Source organism: Acipenser ruthenus, chromosome 2 (genome assembly GCF_902713425.1).
Source record: "Acipenser ruthenus chromosome 2, fAciRut3.2 maternal haplotype, whole genome shotgun sequence".
Taxonomy (NCBI): Eukaryota; Metazoa; Chordata; class Actinopteri; order Acipenseriformes; family Acipenseridae; genus Acipenser; species Acipenser ruthenus.
The window spans coordinates 66,987,494-67,011,591 of NC_081190.1; the positions used below are offsets into that span (position 1 = coordinate 66,987,494).

Sequence of the window (24,098 nt, forward strand, 5' to 3'; positions counted from 1 at the left end):
AATGAACTCCAGTACACAGTGGTAGCACGTTATTCTGGCCAGTGCTGTTTGACCACACTATTTCTTGTACAGTTTATAAAAGTTGTTGACTGTTTTGCTACATCATGCAAGTTCTTTTTCTTTCGTGAGAATGCCTCCTCTCACACTTGCTCTGTTGCTGTTATTCTGCACTGCAGAAGAACAAGGGCATGGTGGCTGTTGTCGGCGGACTCTGCACCTCGACCGAAGAGATGGACGAGAATTACGTTCACATGAGTGCCAATTCCCCCTCCCATCACCACTCCGGCAGCCTCTCTGAGCCCATCCAAGAGGCCAACTACATGCCCATGACTCCTGGGACTACAGAGTTCTCCTCGCTGGGGAAGCAGGTCCCGCCCCCAGCTCACATGGGCTTTCGCTCCAGTCCAAAGACACCGCCCAGGAGACCGCTTCTCATCAGCGACTGTCAGCCGCCCCCTGTGGACAGGAACCTGAAACCTGACCGAAAAGGTAAGGGCGCTGCTGTAGTGCATTCACAAGACCTGTCTGTTCTTCTGTCCTTGTCTTCTGAATGGTCCCTTCTGTCACTTGTTCTTTTTTTTTAAATGTTGCTGCTGTTGTTACATAATAAGTGACATACTAGCTGCCCTATTAGAAAGTAAATAGCTGAAAACCTTCCGATAGCAACTCAAATCTAAAATTTATGCTGTGTAAAGTGTAAAATAATGTATTACAAGTATCCCTTTAGTCTGTATAGGTGTTATTTTTCTAGTTATTGCTGCTGCATACAGTATGTCATGTTCATATTAAACACTTGCCTCTCACATTATTCATAATGAACAGACACCTGTTGCACCTCAAAGCAAGCAGTGACTGCAATAGACAAAGCAATTCTATCATCATCACTGTTATGTTTCAGAAGAGGATCGTTTAGCCCATCCCGTGTTTTATATAAAGAATAAGAATGGTTGCATAACCATTCTAGTGGTTCAGACATTCAATTCAGTTGAATGGAGCAGCTGAAATGAAACACTGCTTTTGTAGTCTCATAACCAGTATAAATAGAATATAATGAATGAACAAGAAACTGTTTCTTGTTTTGCTGACTGAAGGGGGGTTGATTTGGTGTGTAGCTCCAACTAAAAACATTTTGTTTGTGGGGAGCTTTTAGTACAGGCTGCCTCAGTGTTGTGCCTTTGTGGCCTCAGCCTTGTCCCAAAGAACCCCCTCCCCCGCCCTCGATGTCTTGAAAAGTTCATGCAGGTTTTGTTTTTCAGACACTCAAAGGACCCTTTGATCAGACACTGGCTGTTGTCCTGAATCATGTCACAGTTTTAAAGATCAGAAACTGTGACGGAGTACGATCTTATAATGAGTTGTGAACATTGCTCATGCTTCAAGTGCGTCATAGTTTTGACGCCTTTAGAGGTAAAAGCTAGTGGCTTTCCAGTTTTTATTGTCCAAAACCAATGTCCTACGATACAGCTTTTTATTTTCTTGATCAAAATGTACAGTTTAAAAAGTGTGCTTTACTTGTTTCTAAAGAAAATAAAACCATGTTTTTCTTTCCACCTTTCCTTGTCTTTAACATATAATGTAGTTATGTATTCACACGCCTCCTTTTTCAATTTTTCCAAGTTGAAAATATAGCAAGCTTGGGGTTGCCTTTTTTTCTGAACTACCAGTTCAGACTCCTCTGATCCTTGTCAAGGATAACTGGAAAGACATGTATTTCCCTACTGTTGCGTCATGTTTAAATTATTGCAAATCCAAGTGCATGACTCTGTGGTATATGATCCATCATGTTAGGCAGTCTAATTAAATGTGTGAAAACAAAAATAAAGATCTGAATTTAAATAGAACTAGAAGGAATATGTACTGTATGTTTTTATATTTTTCTGAACCATTGACTCATACAGGAAGCTTTTTTTTTTTTTTTTTTTTTTTTTCTTTAAACCAATGTCATTATGGATGTGCCCAATAAGACGTTTTTTTTGTTCTATGTTTTTATTCTGAAATGTCTGAAGTTTTTAATGTCAAATAAATGTCCCTGTTTTGTTGTCCTTTGGAAACGTCCTTGTGCCTGTATGCTTAACAGCTGTTTTGAAGGGTGTCAATTCTATTCTCTGCATTTCTTGCTTGGTTCTTTATGGTAATCTCTGTACGCTGCAGCTGCACTTGGTTTACTGTGGCTGAATGGGAGGTCAGGTGGGAGGGGGTGCTAGCAGGGTCATGGCTTAACTTGGTAAAAGGTGGCTTTCTTTCTTTCTTTTTTTCTTTGTTTCTTTCTTCTTTGGGGACTTGATATATCAGAGAGATTTGCATATGTGCTAACCAGCCTGGTTTGGACAAAGGGGAGAATGCTGTATATGTGAGAAGGGGGGGCATACATCAAGAAAAGCCACTGTTGGCAATGTGAGGAATATTTGTATTTCACTCAATCTGTGTTTATATATTTTTAAACTCTTACAAGTCTGTTTTTGTATGCCCTTGTTAACCATTGTTCAGAACTTGTTTGCATGGCATGAAGGGTCGGCATGCTATTGTTGGGAAAATGTAGTAGAGATTATGCATTAAACCTCCAGCATGAGCATTGCACAGGCCAGGCTTGAGTACCTTTTAACTGAGGTGCTGCTTGTGCTTAGCCAGACCGTCTCCTTAACAAAAACAATTGCATGGGGTTCAAAGTGAACATTCAGCTTGACCATTCAAAAAATCTTATAACAAGAAAGTCTTCTTTTACCAATCAGGTCAGAGCCCTATAATAATAAGAGCTAAACCGCATGGTTTAGAGCGAACTGACTCTCAAACCGTAGGTGAATTCCCAAGACGATTCAAGGGTATGTACTTAACAGAACTGCATTTATAAAGGGCTTTTTTTCTGCAAATGATTTGAAAAATGAATTTAATGACTTGGAATTTGCATGCATTACCGTTTAATTGTTTCGCCCATATTAGAGTTAGGATTTTTTGTTTGTGTTAACATGTTTGATCATCTAAAGTAACGTGTTGCTCAAGTTAGGTGTTAGGTGTACTAAAGATACTAATAATGGGGCTGTGTTCAATTTCTATAAATATAAATACTGCTCCATTTTAAAATCATTAAAGGAGCCCCTCCTGCATTTTACATGTACTACAACGACACTTGTGTGCACTGTTAGAGATGCTGTTTTCCGTAGCTTTGACATATATTTAATCTACATTGATATTTAAATCCACCACTGTTATTTTAGATCATTTAAATAAACCAGACCTCCCCCAAGTCATTAGCCATTCTAAAAAAAGTCTTGATGAACCAAACAAATAATGTCTTTCCAAACACTAGTTTTAGAACAGTTTCAGAATTAAGTCAATATCCAACTTGGGCAAATTTGGTTTAGGGTTGACAGTGTTTAAATGGATAAACCTCAAGTTTCTTAGAATAGAGGAATACTGCCATCTACTGGACATAGGATAGCTATGTAAATGTGTTTCTTTCTTACCACGTTTTAACCTGACATTTTAATGACATCTTTGAAATTGCATGCCCATTGGTTTGAGTATTTATTAACTTTTATAATGAAAATGAACACCTTTCTATGGGTTTAAAGTACATTACACTGCAATATTGATCATTTTCTTGTGGTTAAATGTGCTCTCACCGTTTTATTTGTATTTATTTTTTTCATTTCATTACCTCTTATCTCACAATACTGTTTTGCTGCTGTTCTTGGGGGGGAAACATTTCCAAACTCCATTGGTGATATATACATGCAGTGTATTGTAAAGCTCAACTCAGATACAATTTATTACTCGCGTAGGAAGAGAAAGTGACAAAGATCAAAAAGAGCAAAACAATGAGGGCCTTGTGACAATGTTACATTAATGTGAGGTACGACCATGAATAGGGCAGCAGGCTTCCACTGCTCAACCTGATACAAGTTAAAATGAAATCTGCAATAGAGCCATAAAAACCAAAGTGCTTTCAGTTACTTATTTTTATTAATGAATTTAATGAATGCACATACAGTACAACCCTGTGATAGTAACCATGCCTGTTTTACTTCGATAGTTAAACCGGCTCCCCTAGAAATCAAACCTATGCCAGAATGGGAGGAATTCCAGGCTCCAGTCAGATCACCTGTGACCAGAACATTTGCCCGAGAGTAAGTCTCTTTTTTAAATCTGTTTTTATAACTATTTTTTCCCTGGAGCAAACCCAGTGAAGATGCAGTATCCCAGTTCTGCGTGGTTTGGAGTGGTCTTCAGTTTGGTTTGGGTTGCCACTAAATAGAAGTGTTTATTTAAAATGTATTGCATTGTCATCTGTTCCTAGACCTTTACTACTACTTTTGAAATAGGAGCCCTTTATAGGTATGCCCCCCTCCCAACCAATACACTCTCCCGAGTATGTTTGCCTGTGATCAGCCACACTACACCTGGTCATGTTTTTTTGTGCCGTGAATGACTGAACTTTTCAATTTGATGCCCATCAATCATGGGCATCTGTTGCACACAAGGCTCTTAATGACCTTTGTGTTATATTGTAGCATAAACAATCATACACAGTTCAACTTAGGAATAGTCTTTAGCCAAATATGCCACTCACTGGCAACTCCTTGTCTAGGTTTATATTTAGAAATGGAGGGAACATAAAACACAAGCAGTGCAATGCTCATGTTCACTGTTGCTTTTCATTTATTTCAAGTTATTTGTTTTTGTACAGCCTACAGTATATATTAATTGTGGTGCAGTTATCCCTAAAAGCACTAATTAACAAAAACTGCACTGCATAAAATACCACCAAAAACCAGTTATCTTTAGAACAGTTGAATGCATGCAATACTTGACTTACTCTGAGTGTGTCCTTCATCGAGGTATCAGCAGAATTCTCAATAATAGTATCTGTGGGGCAAACACAGGTCCCCTTGGTCACCATCAGTGGACTCTTACTGTGTGTCTAGGCTGTGTCATCCCGACCTGGTTATTGAACCGGGGGGCTCACTTACTCCAATGGGTCCATGATGACCACCAACCTGCGTTTTAGTTAATAAGTACTGTTGAGCTCTTGTGAGCATTTTAGAGAGCAAAAGAAGCAAAAGCACATTTCTGGAGATCAAGAGAAGCAAAGTATGTGCAATTGTACTGTATGTCACACATCTGAGGTTTACATCTAGAGAACCATTTCTAACTACCTTCTTTAGCACAGTTTTGTTTTAGTGGATCACAATCTGTGTTTGTCTGTTGGTCCGACTATCTGTGTATTGCACTTACATTTTTTTATACCTAGAGACATGCTTATCTAAATGTGTTAGAACTTGCCAAGGACATTCCTAAGCACATTATTTATATTAGCAGAGTACAAGGGAAAAGAGATGCTTTTTGCCTGTCTGTGTCACACTTCTATTTGATAATTTTATTTAGAGAATGCTTATTCAATTTGTTTGGAGCCTTTAGCACAGGTTATTGATAGAATTAAAAAATGGGAGTATATGGGTGCACCCTGTCTCTCTGTCCAGATGTAAAGTTTTCACCTATCTAGAGAAGCACATATCCAAACATTTTTACATGTGATTTATAATGAAAATAGGTCACAGTGGTATACTTTTTCTTGTTACTGATTTTGACTTCACAGGCATGGCATGGGATGAATGTCACTGACATGCTTGTTATTGTGTAATTACATTTTCTGTACCCATTCAACCTGCTCAGCAGGATGTTTTACAACTGCATCGGTCTGCTTTTCATCTAATGTCATGTTACAGGTGATTTACTGGGTGTGCTGTTTATAAAATATTTCCTGCTAATTAGCTCTTCTAGGTTCCCTATGCCTCCGAGACCTCCTTCGGTGCACAGTACTGCCTCCAGCACTGACTCCCAGGACAGTGACGAAAACTATGTAGCCATGAACTCTAGTCAGTCTGCAGACGAACCAGTATGTAAACAAAGCTACACTGCTACTATTTTCTTTCTCTGCTACTTTTTTTTTTCTTCTAATTCTTACTTTCAAACATACTTTAAACAAATCATTTTTTTCTTTCTTCATCATGTATAAAAGTGTTCAATAGGGATGGATAAAACTCATATTACATATCAATTTGATCCATTCGAGGTATACTATAAGCTTATTGGTCAGACTTCTTACTGAGTGTGTGTCTAAGTATAGGGTGATTGCATACACTCTACCTGCAAGTAGGTTCTCATTAACATAATATTAAAGTATATGCTAATACTGTAGTTACATCACTGGTTGGTTTGGCCTGGGTTATGTTTAAAGACGGGCGTGGCTTGTACTGTTATGCAGTGGGAGTCTTATTCCCATTCCTCTTCAATATATACATACTTTAACTTTCAAGGTTAGATGACGTTGCGCGATTAGCAATTACCTTTCATGAATGAAGGCAGCACTATTATTGATATATGTTTCACCTTGAGTTTGGTGAAAGAGTGAGCAAGAGACTCAGGCCCCCTTCTTAAAGAGCAGTCTAGATAAGCGGGAGTGAAACAAGGGTTCATCACCTCTCTGTTTTTATTTCCAGCTTTCAACCTACCAGCTTCTCTTTCTGGGACCAGCACTGGAATCTTCATTTCTATCTTTTTCTTTTGTGTTATGTCTTTAACCTACCTTATTATTCATTTCCCCTGAAGTAAAGGACACCTCTTCTGCTGTTTATTATTATTATTATTATTATTATTATTATTATTATTATTAAAATAAACACACACGCTTATTATAGAGTTCTTTACTACTGTTCTGTTTACAATGTATTTAAATTGACAATCAAAATGTATCAGACCAGTTGTAATTTAGGGCACATAACATTTTCGCTGTAGAGGTTGAGGTGCCCTCAGGAGAAGAGATGAAATGGTTACAGTTTAGTATAATACATTATTAAATAAGGCAGCCACTGCTTGGGAAAGGCCCCTCGAGATCAAGATTGGGGTCTTGTGAGCTCTTTTTGAGTACTATTCACCCCTCTCCTGTCCTTGAGGACTTCGTTCACAAACACTAAAACAAACAAAAAAAATCTAATTATCTCCATCAAATGAATGAATTAAAAAAATACATATGAAAAGAAAAACTGAGAAAACAGCTTTTAATTCTAGTGAAAAGGGGTCCTTTTACTGTCATCTCTGAACTGTTGCATCGTGTTTCTTTTTTCCCATTTCATCTGTTGCTTTTGGTTTTATTTGTTTTCCTTTCTACTCTGGCACCCTTTCCCTTTGTATTTCTCTTCAGTTCTTTTTCTGACACCTGCCATCTTTTCTTTCCCTTTCTTTGCTCTGTAGAGAAGAGTCCTTCTACTGTACTGTCCCCATTACCCCTGTTAAGAGGGAAGTGTCAGGCTGGGAGAGGACAGAGGAGGTGAGGTGGGGTGAGGCAGTAAGAGTAGGAGCATTTGCAGTAGACCTGTCCCGTGTTTTTTAGATCTGCTTTGTTGAGATTTGTTACTAAAATTAGTGTGTCGCAGCAATCGGGCCCATGTCTGTCTGAAACCTCAGCGTTGATAAGTCAGCCCAGATCATACAGCAGTGTTTCCCAAACTTTTTGATTGGCAACCCAAATGAACACTGGAATAATGAACCCACAACCCGAAAAGTATTCACTATTCGGTATTTTAACTGAAATACTTAATCAATCAAAAAGTGACGTTTCAATTATTTGTAACTATACTACACTATAGTCAGCACAATAAAATAAATCCCCATTTTATATAATTAACCGTAAAACTTACCCATTCTGATTCAAAACCCATCTCTTCAATGTTACAATGTACTTGTTTATCTGTCACAGAAAAAAAAAAATAGTTACTGGTTTTTTGTGTTCCCTGAAAAAACGGACAAGGGTTGGAACGGGGATAATGAAATAATCAGATATGCGTCACACTTGTTTAACCATCACTGAAGTCAAAATTTTATAGGGTTGGATATGTGAGTGCTGACTGTTTATAAGCATTCAGGCTTTGATAGTTTTACAGGTTGCTAAAATGTTTGCTTTTATCAAATTAATTATTAGTACCAAATGGTATTAAACTAACATCAATTAAATTAAATTGTGTTGCAACACACTGAAAAACAGTTTTCAATTCAACGTCAAGCATTGCAAACATACCAACAACCTGTCAAAGATTAGGCTAGCCACTACTGACACTTACTACACCACACGTTACCTACATGCAGCCTGTTTCTGTATTTTGTTTTTAATGCTGCTTCACACAGATAGGTGTTGTTGGTGAATGGCAGTAATATTGAAATTGCCTTACCAGCGAGTTCTGGGTATTTGCCTACAGCAAGGAGCCACAACTTCTTCAGAGGTAAATTGTTAAATTTACCTTTTATTGAGAGGTCACATGACAGATCGATGAGCTGTGACCCCAGTTGGTATGACAAAGAGAGATATTTGCTACGTCCACGGCAAAAAGGATCATCAACCCAGCCATACTCATCGTGGGTTTCTAGGAAAGTAGTCCTGAAACTTATCATAAAGGGCTTTTAAGTGTTGGTCAATTACCCATTTGGTAATGGAGACATCAAACTCCTTGTTCTTTTCAATAAATTCAGTCATAACGACATTCTGTCATTCGTTTCTGCCACAGTTGCAGCTTTACTTTGAATGCCTCAATTTTGCAATGCTGCTCAAAAGTATTACCACCTTTTACCACGATGCTGAAGTTGGCTTCTTATTCGCCATGTTCTTATTCGGCCAGCTTCTTATTTGCATTCCAGCTTCTTATTTGCATCCCGCAAATGTAACACAAATTTAATAAGTAACTGGGGTATTTCAGGGGATAAATCGCTTTGGGCCACTTATTTCAAAGTTGATAAGTTGATTCGCACAGAGGGGGAACCCCTCTATGACCTCAATGTGTATTTGTCCTGGCCCAAAACCTATTTTGATACAAAACGCCTGGCAAACATGGCACATATGGCAAGTTGGCATGGGGTTTGGTGCAGTATTTCAAAGTAGATATCCAGCAGAAGCCCTGTACGTGATCCATATGTATTCTTCCCTGTCAAGCAATTTGTTTTCCTTTTTTTTTATCTTGTCTGATAAATCATTTTTAAGAAATGCAACCTATTTTAGCCAACTGAGTTTAGTGCTTTTGCCATTTAAGTACACTGCTGTGCAAAAGTCTTAGACATGTTGCATTTTTCTACTCTGATGCATTATGAGCATCAACAATTTGCTCAAAGCCTCCACTAGTGTTTTCTACTTTTTATAACAAGCGTTGAATTGACAACAAAACTGGCAGAAGGCACTGGTGTCGTTGTCCATCCATCAACAGTATGACGCGCTGTCTGTGCCATGTTTGCCAGGCGTTTTTCTATCAAAATCGGTTTTGGGCAGATAAGTACACATGGGGGACATAGAGGGGTTCCCCATCTATGAGAATCAACTTTTCAATCAGTGGCCCAGAGTGATTTAACCCCTGAAATACCCCAGTTATTTGTTCAATTTGTGTTACATTTGCTGTATGCGAATAAGAAGCCAGAATGAGTTATCTGTGCCATGTTTGCCCGCTGTTTTTGTATCAATATCCATTTTGGGTTGGGATAAATACATATGATGGATGTAGAGGGGTTCCCCCTCTGTGAGAATCAACTTTGAAATAAGGGGCCTAGAGCGATTTAACCCCTGACCGGCCAGAGCATCACGGTTTAGAAAGCAGTGGAGTTACTTTTAAGTTTTCTGCAGCACTGGCACCGAGGATTTCACTGCACATGTCGATTCCCACTTGTAATATTAGTTCCTCAACAATTTTGTGTAGTTTTTTGTTTTTTACAATATGCATTGTAACCAGGTAGGACACCTTCATCGCCTTCTCTGAGACGGTGACCGATATTTTTAAGAACGCTTTGATGTTTAGCTAATTGATCAGCTTTCTCGACACCGTATCGCAAGATGCCGCTTCAATTTGGATGGCTTAAGGCTTTTGTGAGCCAATAGTACACAACAAATGACACACTGAGTACACGGATCATCCTCGTTTCCAATGTAAGAAAAACAAAGTTAATATAACAAGGTAGGCAATTGCGAGAACTGCAAGTAGGATTAGACATTTTTTCGTTTTGCTTCCAATTTAACAACTGTTTTCAAAATCACAAATAACAGCAAATAAAATGTCCTCATGCTTTATTTTCGGGTTCATATTTAAAGTAGAAGACTGGTGATATATATAAAAAAAATAATAATTGTTTATAATTACTGCTGGTGATTTGTATGCAAATTATATTTATTTTGAATATAAGCACAATAAGTTAATAGTGTGCACTGAACGTCTTTTATAGATTGTTTGGCGATCCATCAGAAACTTTGCCTCAACCCATATTGGGGTCATTATGACCCCCACTTTGGGAAACATTGAATTATACAGTATACCAGGAACGTGATGGCTCACATTACTGATCTCAACAGTGGTTGTAAAACAACAGGACTAGTTGCCAGGCAAATAGATTTCTCCGAACAGGTTAGATTTCTTCATTGAGCTTTACAGAACTTCATTTACTGTTGCCACACACTATGGCTGGGACCAAATCAAAACTTTGACAACCCGCTAATTGCACTTAACAAAACTGTATTTAATAGCGTTTTCTTTTTATGAGTAGAAGAAATAAGGTACTTACAAAAAAAGAAAACGCTATTAAATACAGTTTTGTTAAGTGCGATTAGCGGGTTGTCAAAGTTTTGATTTGGTCCCAGTCTATGTCTGTTCAAAACTCTTGTTTTTAAATTAAAACCCTGATTTGGATAAATCATTTATTTGATGAGGTTCCAAAGATGTACTGCACTTGCATGCTAGTATGTTTGGTGGTGTTCTCAAGTCAGGGACCCTTGGAAATTTGGAACCACCACCTGCAGGAAACAACAGTAGTAATGTTGAATATTGATGAAGAAACGCCAAAGTAATAAGAGATACAACTGCGTTTTGATAAAAAAATAAAAAAAATAATGCAGATAGCAAGGGACGCTACAGTTATCAAAAATGTTCTATAACACTTAAGTATTAAAGGACCCCGAGCTAGCTCAATAATTCCTGTACATATTACCTAATATGAATGTCAATTTGTATGTCCTGTGTTTATTTTGAGAAGCTTTTAGCGCTTAGTTTTTAAAAGGTTAATTTCCTTTTACATCAATTGTGAACACTGAACTTTGGAGTAAATCTGACCCGGTGTGTTTTAATATTAAAATGATTCCATATGGAAGATGATGCAAGACACATTTCTACATAGAACATTTACTGTCATTCCTGTAGGTTACTTAAAATATATTGTCATGTTGCAATACATTGTGTAATCTGTTAATCATATGTATGGGATGAACAGATTACATGATGGATACAAGATATTTTACTCATTAAGGAAAGCCTGTAATTCGTGACTTAGTATTTGCCATCCCTAACAGTTGTGTGAGCTTATGTACAGAAGTACACATTCATAACTTATTAGAGAATGTAAGCATAATGAAGTTGTGTTTACCAAAGAAAGGTTTAAAATAATGATGTATTTGTTGCTACAGAATGTAAAACTTGGAGCACAGCTGAGTGCCGATGGTGGAAGCAGTCCGATGGTGAAACCTAAAGGGGATAAGCAGGTGGAATACTTAGATTTGGACCTTGACTCTGGAAAATCAACACCACCTAGAAAGGTATGGTCATCGTAAACCTATTGCAGAATATCTCCTTGCTATACTTTTTATAAGCATTTCTCAGGCAGCCATTACCTTTATCACAAGTTACAAGGCAGTTTATAAACTGAAACATACCAAAGGTTTCTGGGAGGCAAGTCTCATGTTCTGTTCATTGTTTTTCTGTGTTTTCTAGAAGAAGAGCAATGGTACAAGTAACACATCGTCAGACGAGCGAGTGGATTACGTGGTGGTCGACCAACAGAGAACACAGGCACTGAAAAACACCCGAGAGGCGTGGAATGACGGGAGGCAGTCCACAGAGTCAGAGACTCCTTCGAAAGGCACAAAGTGACCATTTTACTTTTCCAGCGGTCATAAAACTTGAGACTTGAGGCAGAGACCACCGAAGGTCAAAGAGTAAACGCAGAACATGTAATAAAACTGCCCCCAGATGCTCAAAGGAACACTATTGTATGAACTTTCGGCAACGAAAGGGGAAAAAAATGCCAGTGGTTTCGTTTACAGTACAGCCTGTTTGAACTGAGTGTCCTGCGCAGATTGATTTGTAAATGTATCACACGTAGGCTTACAATTTGTACGCAATGTTGTGAACATGACAAAAATGATCTACCTGTTTTGTTGGAGCCTTGAAAGATGCCAGTACAGCTTATGACTTCAGGAACAGTGAACACTGTTTTTTTTGGTTTGTTTTTTTACATATAAAAGAACAGATTTGAATTGGATCAAATTTCCTGTTTGTTTTCTTGGATAAGAACTTTTTTCACTGTCACACTTTGTTTCTCATCCATTTTGGGTAGTATTTGTGAATTCATTTTAGTTTATCATTTATTTAAACTAGGGTTATGTCAGATTTTTGACAAATGCAAGCCCATCACAGCTGATTCAGTATCAACATGTTCTTGAGGTGGCCTCTAAATGCTAATATGAACATGCAAACATTGATTTATTTTTTGCTTTGTAAATCTGCTGGTTGCCTTCCGATTGTAGTGAAATCTGTAAGTCTGTTATTTCCTTTTTCTTTGCTCCACATCTAGTAAATGTACCTAAGTAGCCTGTGTAAAAAGTGTTATGTATATTAATGGAAGTGTCCATTTAAGTGTTTTAAATATCTGCATTATTAAAATAAAATTGTGGATTCTGCAGGATAGAATCCTGCACCTTTGAGATGAGGGAATGTGATGGCATAAGAATTCTGGTATGAAGCAAACCATTTGTATGATATATATATGTTGGCATTGTTAACTGTGACAGCTGGTAATAGAGGTAGCTTGCAAGCTTCCCTTTTGTTATGCAAGGTATCAATCAGGTACTTCATAAATAGTAATACAGCTATCCATTTATAATGTATTTATTATAAGTCATCTTTACAACTAATCTTCATCTTTTGAACACTAGTGGTCCTGCAATCCAATTGTAGATGTAAGTATTGCAGTGGTCCTTGAAATGTTGGATAACACCTTTTTAAAGTTGCTGTACAAGATGCCTTCTGACAAGTGCCAGATTATTTTAGCATCAGGATTATTATTATTTTTTTGTTCTTACTCCTTTTACCTCTTTTTAACAGCAACCAATATGATTTTGTGCAAATGTTATCAAGTTTTTTTCTTAAAACAATTGATTTTCTTTTGAAAACAGATATTAACTTAATAGGAGCCCCATTTTCACAGAGATTACTATTGTTTTTATTCTGTTTTCCATCTGCTTTTTCTCCTGTGACACTGCCTTATCTAAACAACTTAATACTTCTGATGTGTCTGTATATAAGAATGATTATTTGATGACTAAACTCTATTATGAATCTTGCTGTTTGTAAATGTACTAAGGTTTTACTAACATCACTGTATTTAGACAAGGAATACCTGAAGCACATGTATGTCTTGTTTTGTCTAGCAGACTTATGAGCTCACCTGTAAATATTTGCCAGCATGTATCCCTTGAAAACTGTGCCTATACTGAACTGTTTATTTCCAAATAACATAATGTCCTCTTCTCATGCAAAAGTTACTTGTTGCAAAACAAACAAAAATAAATACTGATGCTTTGTATTTTCTTTTTTTTTTTTTTAAATAAAATCTAAAGACAAATGTACATTTTAAAGTAAACTAAATAAACAAGAACATTATGTATGGTAATTATTTCCCCTGATATTCACACATTTTTCATTCTTAGTTTTCTTTATGATTAGGCCCTATTTTCCAACCATAGGATGCCTTAAAAGGAACACCCTAGGGTCATAATGAGCCATCTGGTTTGCTGCAGTACTGCAACTTCTATTAAAAGCCATTCATGGTGCTCACCCTTTGTAGATATGTATGTGTGTACACGTGTGCCCTGCAAAAAGCAGTCTGGGTGCTCAGAAATGTGTTATACATCCAATCAATGACACCTGCTGGGTTCCTTAGGCACCACTTTTATGCATTAGTTTTCTGGTTATTGAGAATGCTTATTGAAGACTTAGTATTAACAGATAAGGTAATGTGAAAATGTTTTACTCATTTTTGAATGTTTATTACATTCCTGTCTTGGCTGTCACAAGAGCTGTGGTACACCAAAATCTTATCAATTTTCTAGGAACAACAAATGACTGAGGTAATGTATGGACCATTTTTACCCACTCAGACAACTTGCTTACCAACATCTTGGTATCCTTAAATAGTTGATCGTCCCCCTCTACGAAAATAGGCAATATATTGCAATAAGCAAGACGTTCCATACCTGCAATAGCACACAATGCTTTCAACCAACACAGAATGGTTCTTCATTTTACAACAGAAATGGCTTTCTGCAATTGTGACAGCCAAGAGTGCACTGGTACTATATGTACAGGGCGTACCAAGCGCCATGACCACTTAGATATTTTTGACAGGCGAACGGTTATTTATTCAGAGATGCAAATAAATGTAATAGGCAGGTGGCCTGAATATAGTAAAACAAGCCAGTCATATTTATGACTCAACTCCTTTTTTAAATGTTTGAAAATCATTACCAAACATAAATACATATATATTTTATATATTTTTTTTAATGTATGAGTAACTTTGGTTTTATTTAACATTAAAAAAAAAAAAATATATATATATATATATATATATATATATATATATATATATATATCTATACCTATATCTATATCTATATATATATATATATATATATATATATATATATATATATATATATATATATATTTGAAAATGTTCAATACATTTTCTTGGCATCCCTTTCATTTTGGTATAGCCAATTTTACAAAATTAAATTGCTAAGTTAAAAAACCAGTTTAATCAAATAAGTAACAGTTTAACTATTGATCATTTTCTTGCCTCATTTGCAGTTTTCTGTTATTATTTTTTATCTATCAATAAATTGATTCAATATTATCTGCTAAAGGGGAAAAATATTACCAAGGTACAAATTTGTTTTCCTTACAATAATAATTAAAAAAATTATAATGTCGCTTGGTAAGGCAGCCATTTTCCACTCAACTAAACGTGTATGAGGCAGCAAAGTAAATGCACCCAGCATTATTATTTGTCTGTATTGGGTGACCAGATTTTCAAAGCTCAGAACCAGGACACACTGTTAAATAATTGATAAGACTAATGAAACCATTTAATTATAGGCTATTTAATGGTTATTTAAACAGCCATCCTCTCAGTATTATCTTTTTTATTATTTATTTATTTTTTAAGCAGCTAGCTAATTTCAGTACATTCGTGGATGTATAGTTTGTGGCTTATTAGTTGAACTTGCCATATTGTGTTACATACGTATTGCTACTTTTTTATTGAGTTTATTATTTATAATAATACATTAAAGAACAAATTCTGTAGATTGTTGTTAAAAATATATGTTTTGGCATTTTTCTTTCTTTTTTTACTCACTACGTCGGGCCCTATTTATTGACGTTGTTGTTGTGGTTTAACCTGGTGGAATCGGATGCTTGCAGCCTCTCGCTGCTGTCTGGCTAAATCCTGCCAGAACTGAACAGCTACAAAATTACCAGATTAAAATGGTTCCCCTTGGTTTCTTAATACAAGACTCACATTATAGTCTATGTAGTGTTTATAAATGCCTGCTGAAAGGTCAGGAGTGAACAGTGAATTGTACATTTCCAAGTGCCCTAGAATACACACTTGCTAGGGGAACCATTTTTCACGGCTGCAATATACAGCACTTCCAGACCACCTGGAAGTTGGTTACTTATTCCCGGTTCCCTTTCAATTCGAAGACGACCACCAAAACATTACTTATGAGATACGCCTGCCTATTGGTAGGTATTTACTGAGCTCTTTATATCAGAGCTGCCGATAGGCCCCTTCCTGGGGTGACGTCATCGGTCCTGCCTACCGAGGGATTAAACACGTCATCCCAGGGAAACCATTTCTCTTTTTGCCTCTCAAGACGGTAAGGTAAGACCTCTGTGTTGAACTGAGCGTATTTTGAAAAATAGCTTTTCTGAGTCGACTGCAGTTCCCCTGCATTCGTGCTGAAAGCTGGCTTGCCGCTTTTGTGGAATCAACTTCTCCAAATCAAAGCTTCTTTTTTCTTTCTCCTTTCTTCAGGAGCCTGCTCGCTTGCGTTGCAGGCTGCCTTTTCTTACTGTCTGTCATATGTGAGCGACTGCCTGTGCAGTACTGATTTAAAGGAGTATGTGTGTGTGTGTCTTTTCAAGCCTACACTCCTGGGGAGAACGCAGTTCTTCCACCGGGGCTGGGCTTTGCTGTACCCCTGCTGTCAAGCGATTCCACCAGCTGGGCGAAATAAAAAGTATATGTTGTTGTTACGTGTCTACCTGTCTGTTGACCCGATCACACAACCCCGCTTTGCTTGTATTGTGCTGTGGATTAAAGACCCTAAAGACCCTGTGTGTCCGTACCCGCAGTGTAGGGTTACGGAAATACACCTGAAGAGGGCGTATGCAGCGGAGCAGTGGCCGACACGGCAATTGTGACACAGCATCTGCCGAGGTTGGGCCTCACCATCAACGATGCAAAGAGTCGGCTTACATCGGTGCAGTGCACTACGTACTTGGGGCTTCAGCTGGACTCCAGTACTATGCGCGCATACCTGTCAGACGACAGAGTAGCAGCTATTCGATGTTGCCTCTCCCTGTTTCGACAGGGATCAGAGGTTACCTTGGTGTTGTGCCAAAAACTATTGGGTCTGATGGCCGCAGCTGTATCAGCCATCGAGCTGGGTTTACTTCACATGCGCCCGCTACAAGCGTAGCTCAATGCGTGGCTCAATGCGTTTCACTTGCATCTGAAGCTCGGCAAACACCGTCGGCTGACAGTGTCTCACTCGTGCTCGGCAGCCCTGCGCTAGTGGAGGACGACCTCTCACCTGCGCGAAGGTGCGCAGATGGGAATAGTGTTGAACCGTCAAGTGGTGACGATGGACGCCTCCAACTTAGATGGGGTGCGGTCTGGGAAGGCAGCGGAGTCCGCAGCACCTGGTCGGACCGTTGGACATCCCTGCACATGAACATGCTGGAGTTGCAGGCTGTTTCACTTGCCCTCCAGCACTTCCTACTGATGCTGCAAGGAACATGTGTCCCCGGGGTTGCATCGCATTCCCTTCCAGCTTTTGATGTGTCTCAAAGGAACTTGCTGTATGGGATATGCCTGCCCATTGGGTAGGTATTGCTGAGCTCTCTATACCAGAACTGCCGATAGGCCCCTTCCTGGAATGATGCACTCGGTCCCGCCCACCGAGGGGATAAAACTGCCATCCAAAGGAAGCCATTTCTCTTTTTCTGTCGAACCTGTGAGGGCGACCGATGTGACCTCGTGGTTGGTGGTCGTCTTCTCTTTCAGGGAACCAGGGTTATGGAAGTAATCTAACATTCCCTTTCAATTCGAAGGCAACCACCAAGACTGATTAATGTGGAAGGCTGTGATCACCTTGGGGAGGAAATTGGGGTTGGTGCGCAGAGACACCCTGCTGCCATCCTCCCAAATATGCATGCAGGAGCTGTGCACAGACAGCGCCTGCAGCTCACTGACCCGCTTCGTAGAGGTGATTGCCAAAAGGAAGTCTGTTTTCATAGACAGATACTTCAGCTCTATGGAGTGTATGGGCTCAAACAGAGCCTTCGTGAGAGCCTCCAGTATAATATTAAGGCTCCTTCCGGGGAGAACAGTCCTCCTGGGAGGGCGTAATTGCCGAGTGCCTTTAATAAACGGGTAGCCAAAAATGCCCGCCTAGAGACATTGAATCTACGGGGGCATGGCAAGCAGAGATAGCCGCTAAATACACCTTCAAGGTGGAAGGTGACCTACCAGCATCAAGCAGTTCTTGCAGAAACTGTAAGATGACTGGTATGGGGCAAGATATGGGGTCATGGCTTCTAGCCAGACACCAAGCCTGGAAATACCTCCACTTATAGGTGTACAAGGACCTAGTGGAGTCTGCCCTAGTGCTCTGCAATGTACCCACAACCACATCTGATAGCTCTAGGGCTAACCATCAGTCCCTTTCAGAGACCAGACCCATAGCCAGAACCTGCCCGGTTCCAGGTGCCAAAGAGAGCCTTTTACCTGACTGAGGAGATCCATGTGCAGTGGAAACTCCCAGGGCTGGCCGTGCAACAGCTGGCACAGGGTCGAAAACCAGATTCTCCTGGGCCACTTGGGGGCCACTAGGAAAACTGATGCTTCCTCTAACCGGACCTTTTCGAGAAAGGCCGGGAGCAGCGGTATAGGCGGGAAAGCGTACAAAAATGCTTTGGGCCACTCATGGGCTGCTCTCAGCTCCCACACATTTATGTGCAGGGATGTCCAGCGATCCAACCAGGGTCCACGAACTCCTCTGCCTGCCCAGACTGCCTCCCCAACCAGAGTTGGGTGCGTCTGTCATCACCAAGTGACGGTTGTGTATCACTCCTATCCTTACACCTTCGCTCAGGTGAGAGGCTTGCCTCCACCAGCATAGAGCTTCCCAGCATAGGCGAGACACGGTCAGCCGACGGTGTCTGTCGCGCTTGGGGTGTAGCCAAAGGCACTGAGCCATACTTGGATCGGGCGTATGTGGAGTAACCCTAGTTGGGTGGGTGATGAAGCCGCGGCCATCAGACCCAATAGTTTTTAACACAACACCAATTGTACTGTGAACCTTTGTTGAACAGGGCCAGACAGTTGCGAATGGCAGCTACTTTGTCATCCGACAAGTAGGCTTGCATCGTAAGGGAATCCAGCCGGAGACTCAAATAAACCGTACTTTACACCGGTATTAATTGGCTCTGGCATCGTTGAGGGTGAGACCCAGTCTCAACAGATGCTTCATACAAATCGCTGTGTGGGCCACTGCTCCTTCCTGCGAATGGGGCAGATCAACCAGTCGTCCAGGTAATTCATCACCCTGATCACATGCAGCCGCAAGGGAGATAGGATGACATCCATACACAAAGACGCTCCCCTGTAAGGCAAAGCGGAGATACTTCCTATGCGCTGGACGAATAGGAACATGGAATCGGCATTCTTTCAGTCCAGTGTGATAAACCAGCCAGGCCGGACAGCCTGGAGAGTAAAGAGGACGCCAGTGTCTCGTTCTCTAGCTTCCGAGATGCCTTGCGTTCTCGGTGAGAGTGCTGCAGCAATTCCTCAACCGCTGGTCCAAAGGAATGGTCAGGGGGAGGTAGGGGCTTCTTTTGAAGGAAGGAGCCACCTTCCCATGAGGCTGTGATATAATCGCATCATGGTCCTCCTCAGCAATGCTGAAATCCGGTTCTGTAACATCCGGGGCAACCACTGGTGCAGACGGGGTCAGCTCTGGGGCCGGCATTATTGGCTGAGCTGGGGCCAGAGCAAGGGCTTGAGCCTGTTGCCTAGCCAGGGGCTCCCAATGTCACGTATGGCTCAGCTGTGTATTGAAGCACTCAGGCACCAAGGTTGCAGGCGCGTGAAGGACACTGAGTGAGGTAGAATAGAATAGGATCGGGGCACCGAGTGCAGGTGTTATTGACATGCTGTAACGCTAAGCACCGAGGCATGGAGCATCTAAACACTGAGGGTGCAGAAGCACTGCGAAGCACCTAGCCTTAACCACGTGAAGTCAACACAACTCGGGGTAGCGCATAGCATATACCGGGGTGGATACATAGGCTCTAGTGGCTACGGTAGGCAATCAAGAGAGCAGTACAGGGGAGCGCATGGTGCTGCACCACAGTGCAGAGCGGCGATAACCTGCTTCTGGACCGCATGCAGTCACACAACATGGCAGCGCATAGCTCCACAGTGAAGCACAAGCTCAAGGAGCTGTGTTAGGCAGGAATAAAAGTGTACTGTTTTTTTTTTTCTAACTGCAAAGGCAGTAATACACACAGCAATTCAGCTATGGGAGAAACACATTCACCATGCCAGGCGGGTGACCAAGCACGCCAAGTAGGTGGGCTGAAACAAGCCTGCTGATTCAACTCAACAGAGGGGCACAGCAGAGCTGGGTCCCAGTGGAGGAATCACGCTGCTACTAGTTTTTCTTTTTAAACTGCTAGGCAGTAAAGAAAAAACACATATATACACACACACACACACAACACTGTGTGTAACTGCTTTTTTTTTTTTTTTTAAACCAGACTGCCGAGTAGGCGGGCTGAAACAAGCCGACGTAAGCAACTCAACAGCGGGATGCAGCAGAGCTGGGTCCCGATGGAGGAATCATGCTTGTATTATTTTTTATTTCTAAACTGCAAGGCCGTGAAATAAAACCACACATACACGCACACAACAGCAAAGCTGTGAGGGTAATACAACAGACACCACGGCACCGCGGGTGAACTTAAATTTTGAAGCGCACCGAGAGGACAGGCTGAGGCAGTCCAGCAGAGTCAACTCCACAGCGGGGTGTGGCAGAGCCGGGGTCCGGTGGAGGATCACGCGTCTCTTTTTCTTTTTAAACTGCAATAGCAGAGGAAAACACAAAACAGCAACCGCTGTAAGGTTTTAAAGCAGACTGCAATCGCAAAGCGATGTAGGCTGTTAAACAGAAAAAGAGTAAACACAGCGTAGTAACTGGACAGGGGTGTCTAGCCTGGACTACGTGCAGTCACACGACCGGGGCAGCGCGTAGCCTACAGCGGAGTGGAGCACCATCTACAAGTAGAGGGCAACGAGGCACCTTGAGGGCACTACCATGCAAGCTAGGAGGCCGCTGAAAGACAGAAAGGCAAAAGGCTTGGTCTTTTCAAAGTCGTTGATTCTGGGAAAGTGGCGAGCCAGCTTTCAGCACGAATGCAAGGGAAATACAATCGACTCAATTCGACTTGAGAAGCTCTTTTCTATCAACGCTCAGCTAGACATGGTCTTGGGAAGGAAAAAGAGAAATGGTTTCCTTTGGATGGCGGTTTTATCCCCTCGGTGGGCGGGACCGAGTGCATCATCCCAGGAAGGGGCCTATCGGCAGCTCTGGTATAGAGAGCTCAGCAATACCTACCCAATGGGCAGGCATATCCCATACGTAATGTCTTGGTGGTCATCTTCGAATTGAAAGGGAACTGTATTTTATGTGCGACATCACCTTCCATCTAAATCAGCTCAATATGCAACTGCAAGGACAAAACCACACTGTTGCTGACCTTTACACAGCAAACTGACTCTTTGAAACAGATAGCAAATATATCTCTTCCACACTATTACAGTTTTGTTACAGGATACATTAGTTAATCTCTAATGTAATCACAGTTTTACAAATAGACTGCCCCTGTTTTCATTTATGTCCCAAATTCTGGGCCGCTTTGCTTTTCAGATAACGTCCCAAATTCTGGGCCGCTATAATTTCCAGATAATGTACCAAATTCCGGGTCACTCCAACTGTACCCTAAATTACTTAAGTAACAAACGCGTACGCTAGGAGGCTGAAAATTGCTACAGAGCACCTGTAGTACATGCAGATAATGAATTCAGAAGCACAAGTGTCTTGCTCTTTTGGTTCCCATGGAGCAGCTTGTCTTAGATGGACGAAAATGAACTCTTGCGCTATACTTGTAAATAGCAGTTTTTAAAATATTTTTCAACAACAGAAAGGGTTAAAACTCCATTTAAATGGATATGGTATCACACAGGTAGTCTCTAACTGGTCCCAGTGTTTCTGGAATGTTTCCTGCAAAGACTGATTTATAAGAAAAAAAAAGATTCACAAACAGCATTGTGCATTATATGCAGAAACGGGCATGTACAATTGGGTGTCAAACAAGCAGTGACTGTGCTAGGAGGCTGAAAATTGCTACAGAGTACCTGCAGTCCATGCACATAACGAATCCAGAAGCACAAGTTCCTGTACCTTTTGGTTCCGATGCTGTACCTGCCCTTAGATGTTTTAAACCACCATATCACCTGCAATTTCAAAAAATAGGTTTTTTAAGTGTTTTTCAGCAACAGAACCAGCTATGAAGTCCATTAAAAATTCTCTGGTATGAGACTGGCAGTCTGTAACTGATCCCTGTGTTTCTGGAATGATTCCTGTAAAGACCAAAAAAGAGATGAACACTGCTTTAAGTGTACTGTGCACAATCGACCATCTATGCCAGGCTCTCAAACAGGCTGTGAAAGTGCTAGGAGGTTGACAATTGCTACAGAGTACCCGTGGGACATGCAGATAATGAATCTCGAGCGTCTAGCTTATTTGGTTCCCATGCAGTACCTGTCCTTAGATGGCCGAAACCACTGTATCACTGTATAACTGTATACCCTATAAATATCACTTTTTATTGTGTATTTGAGATACACAACCACTTACGAACTTCATTTAAATTGCTGTGCTATCAGAATATCAGTGTATAACTCTGCTGGGTATTGCAGTGTATGCTGGGTATCAAAAGGCTGTCACTTTTACAAAAATGCCGTCAAAAGGCTGTCACTTTTACAAAAGGCCGTCAAAGATACAAAAGAATAGGTGTGTTCCTAACCCTAACCACTGGACCACCAAGCCTCCTAATCAGGAAGCGCAATCTTTCTGCATTCTTTAGAATAATAACGGTAAATATAATTATTAATCATAATACTCATACTTTGATGGGTTTTGTTTTATTTATTAGTTGCGGCTGCATTTTAGTAACAGCAATAGCGGCGGGTTGAATTTGTTTTCGGTGTTTGATAAAATGGATATAGTACTTGCAAAACAAAGAAAGAAACCACAATAGTCTACAGAGTGCAAAGCACATGAAAGTTATACTGAATCTCTTTGGATATTTTTTATGTTGGTTTTAATACAAAACATTTATCATTGTTAGTAATTATTATAGTTTTATCTTGAGGTAAACATTTTAAATGGCACACAATTATGCGGTGATGGGAAGCAAATGTTAACTTAAAAAAACATTTGCAGTGCACACTATTGTATTATTTATACTAACTTTGCAGAATAGAAAGCGAATACGACTGTTTCCAGTGAGATTACCAAATAATCTTTTTAATTCTGTGCATCCAAATACTTGTAATTAAAGGTTTTAAGAATTAAGCCTACTGTTTGTTATTGTGTCCTAAACCAGCAGTTTGTCACCCAGATTATTCTCCATTTTATTACAACTGAGGTACCGTTCAGTTGAGCGAAAATTGTAAAGGGGTACTTGAGCTGAAACCTCCAGATAGAAGGGATACAGTTTTAAAAAAAAAAAGGTTGAAAACCCCTGGCCTACAGTATAAACTATCAGGAATAGATAAGGGAAATGTTGACTAATACAATACAATGAGATTTATTTGAAGCTGTTGGAGGGCATTGGTCTCTTAAACTCATAAGGTGCAGGGGTTGCATGTGGATGTGTGTGGAGGGGAATTGGAGTGCAGGTTTGGCGCAAAAGAGGGGGGAAGCGAGGGCATATAAGGGGGTGCAGGGAAAAGACTGGGAAGGGTAGGGTAAAAGAAAATCTACTACAATCATTTATTTTCACTTTCGACTCCCAGTCCCCTTTCCCTCACTTTTATGATTTTATTTTGTGATTATTTAATTATTGTAAAAATAAACGCCTTCATCTACTGACGGTTGCAGTCTCATTTCTGTCCCGGCTCATCTTGCTTGTTTGGTTGTTAGTAGCTTATTGATCCCAGAATCTCATCAAGCAGCTTCTTGAAGGATCCCAGGGTGTCAGCTTCAACAACATTACTGGGGAGTTGGCTCCAGACCCTCACAATTCTCTGTGTTACTCTTAAATGAATTCACAATCCAGTTTATGGTAAACTGTGCATGCATGACTTAGAAACTCGGCTATCTAAAAACCAGAGCGGCCCAGAAATTTGGACGTTATCAGAGCGGCCCAGAATTTTGGACTTTGGCCCTGTCCACACTATGCCTTTAAACCGTATTAGTTGCATTTAAGCCGGCTTAAAAGTGCTAAATACGGTTTGCGTCCACACTACGCAGCATTTAATACCGTACTCGAGAACCGGACTCGGGACCACCTCAGGAGGTAGTCTCAAGTCCGGTTCTAATTAGATCGCATCAGGTAGTGCGGTTTATCAGAAGTGTGGACGCTGTAATACCAAACTACATTTTTTTT

At 40.3% G+C, this 24,098-nt stretch overlaps 1 protein-coding gene across 8 annotated transcripts in view; it reads left to right on the forward strand.

Moving 5' to 3' along the window:
* LOC117408987 (GRB2-associated-binding protein 1-like) overlaps positions 1–13,656 on the forward strand; it is an 87,129-nt gene extending 73,473 nt beyond the window's left edge. For 4 of the 8 annotated variants that reach the window (XM_034014477.3, XM_034014479.3, XM_058999294.1 and 1 more), the window contains exons 6-11: positions 177–489; positions 2,730–2,819; positions 4,031–4,124; positions 5,770–5,893; positions 11,480–11,608; positions 11,784–13,656. In XM_034014477.3, coding sequence (XP_033870368.1) covers positions 177–489; positions 2,730–2,819; positions 4,031–4,124; positions 5,770–5,893; positions 11,480–11,608; positions 11,784–11,942 — 909 coding nt within the window. In that variant the 3' untranslated portion in view covers positions 11,943–13,656. Of the gene's footprint in view, positions 1–176; positions 490–2,729; positions 2,820–4,030; positions 4,125–5,769; positions 5,894–11,479; positions 11,609–11,783 lie in introns of those variants that run through there. The other 4 variants (XM_034014478.3, XM_058999295.1, XM_058999296.1 and 1 more) reach the window with 3 other exon arrangements.
* The last annotated feature ends 10,442 nt before the right edge of the window (positions 13,657–24,098 follow it).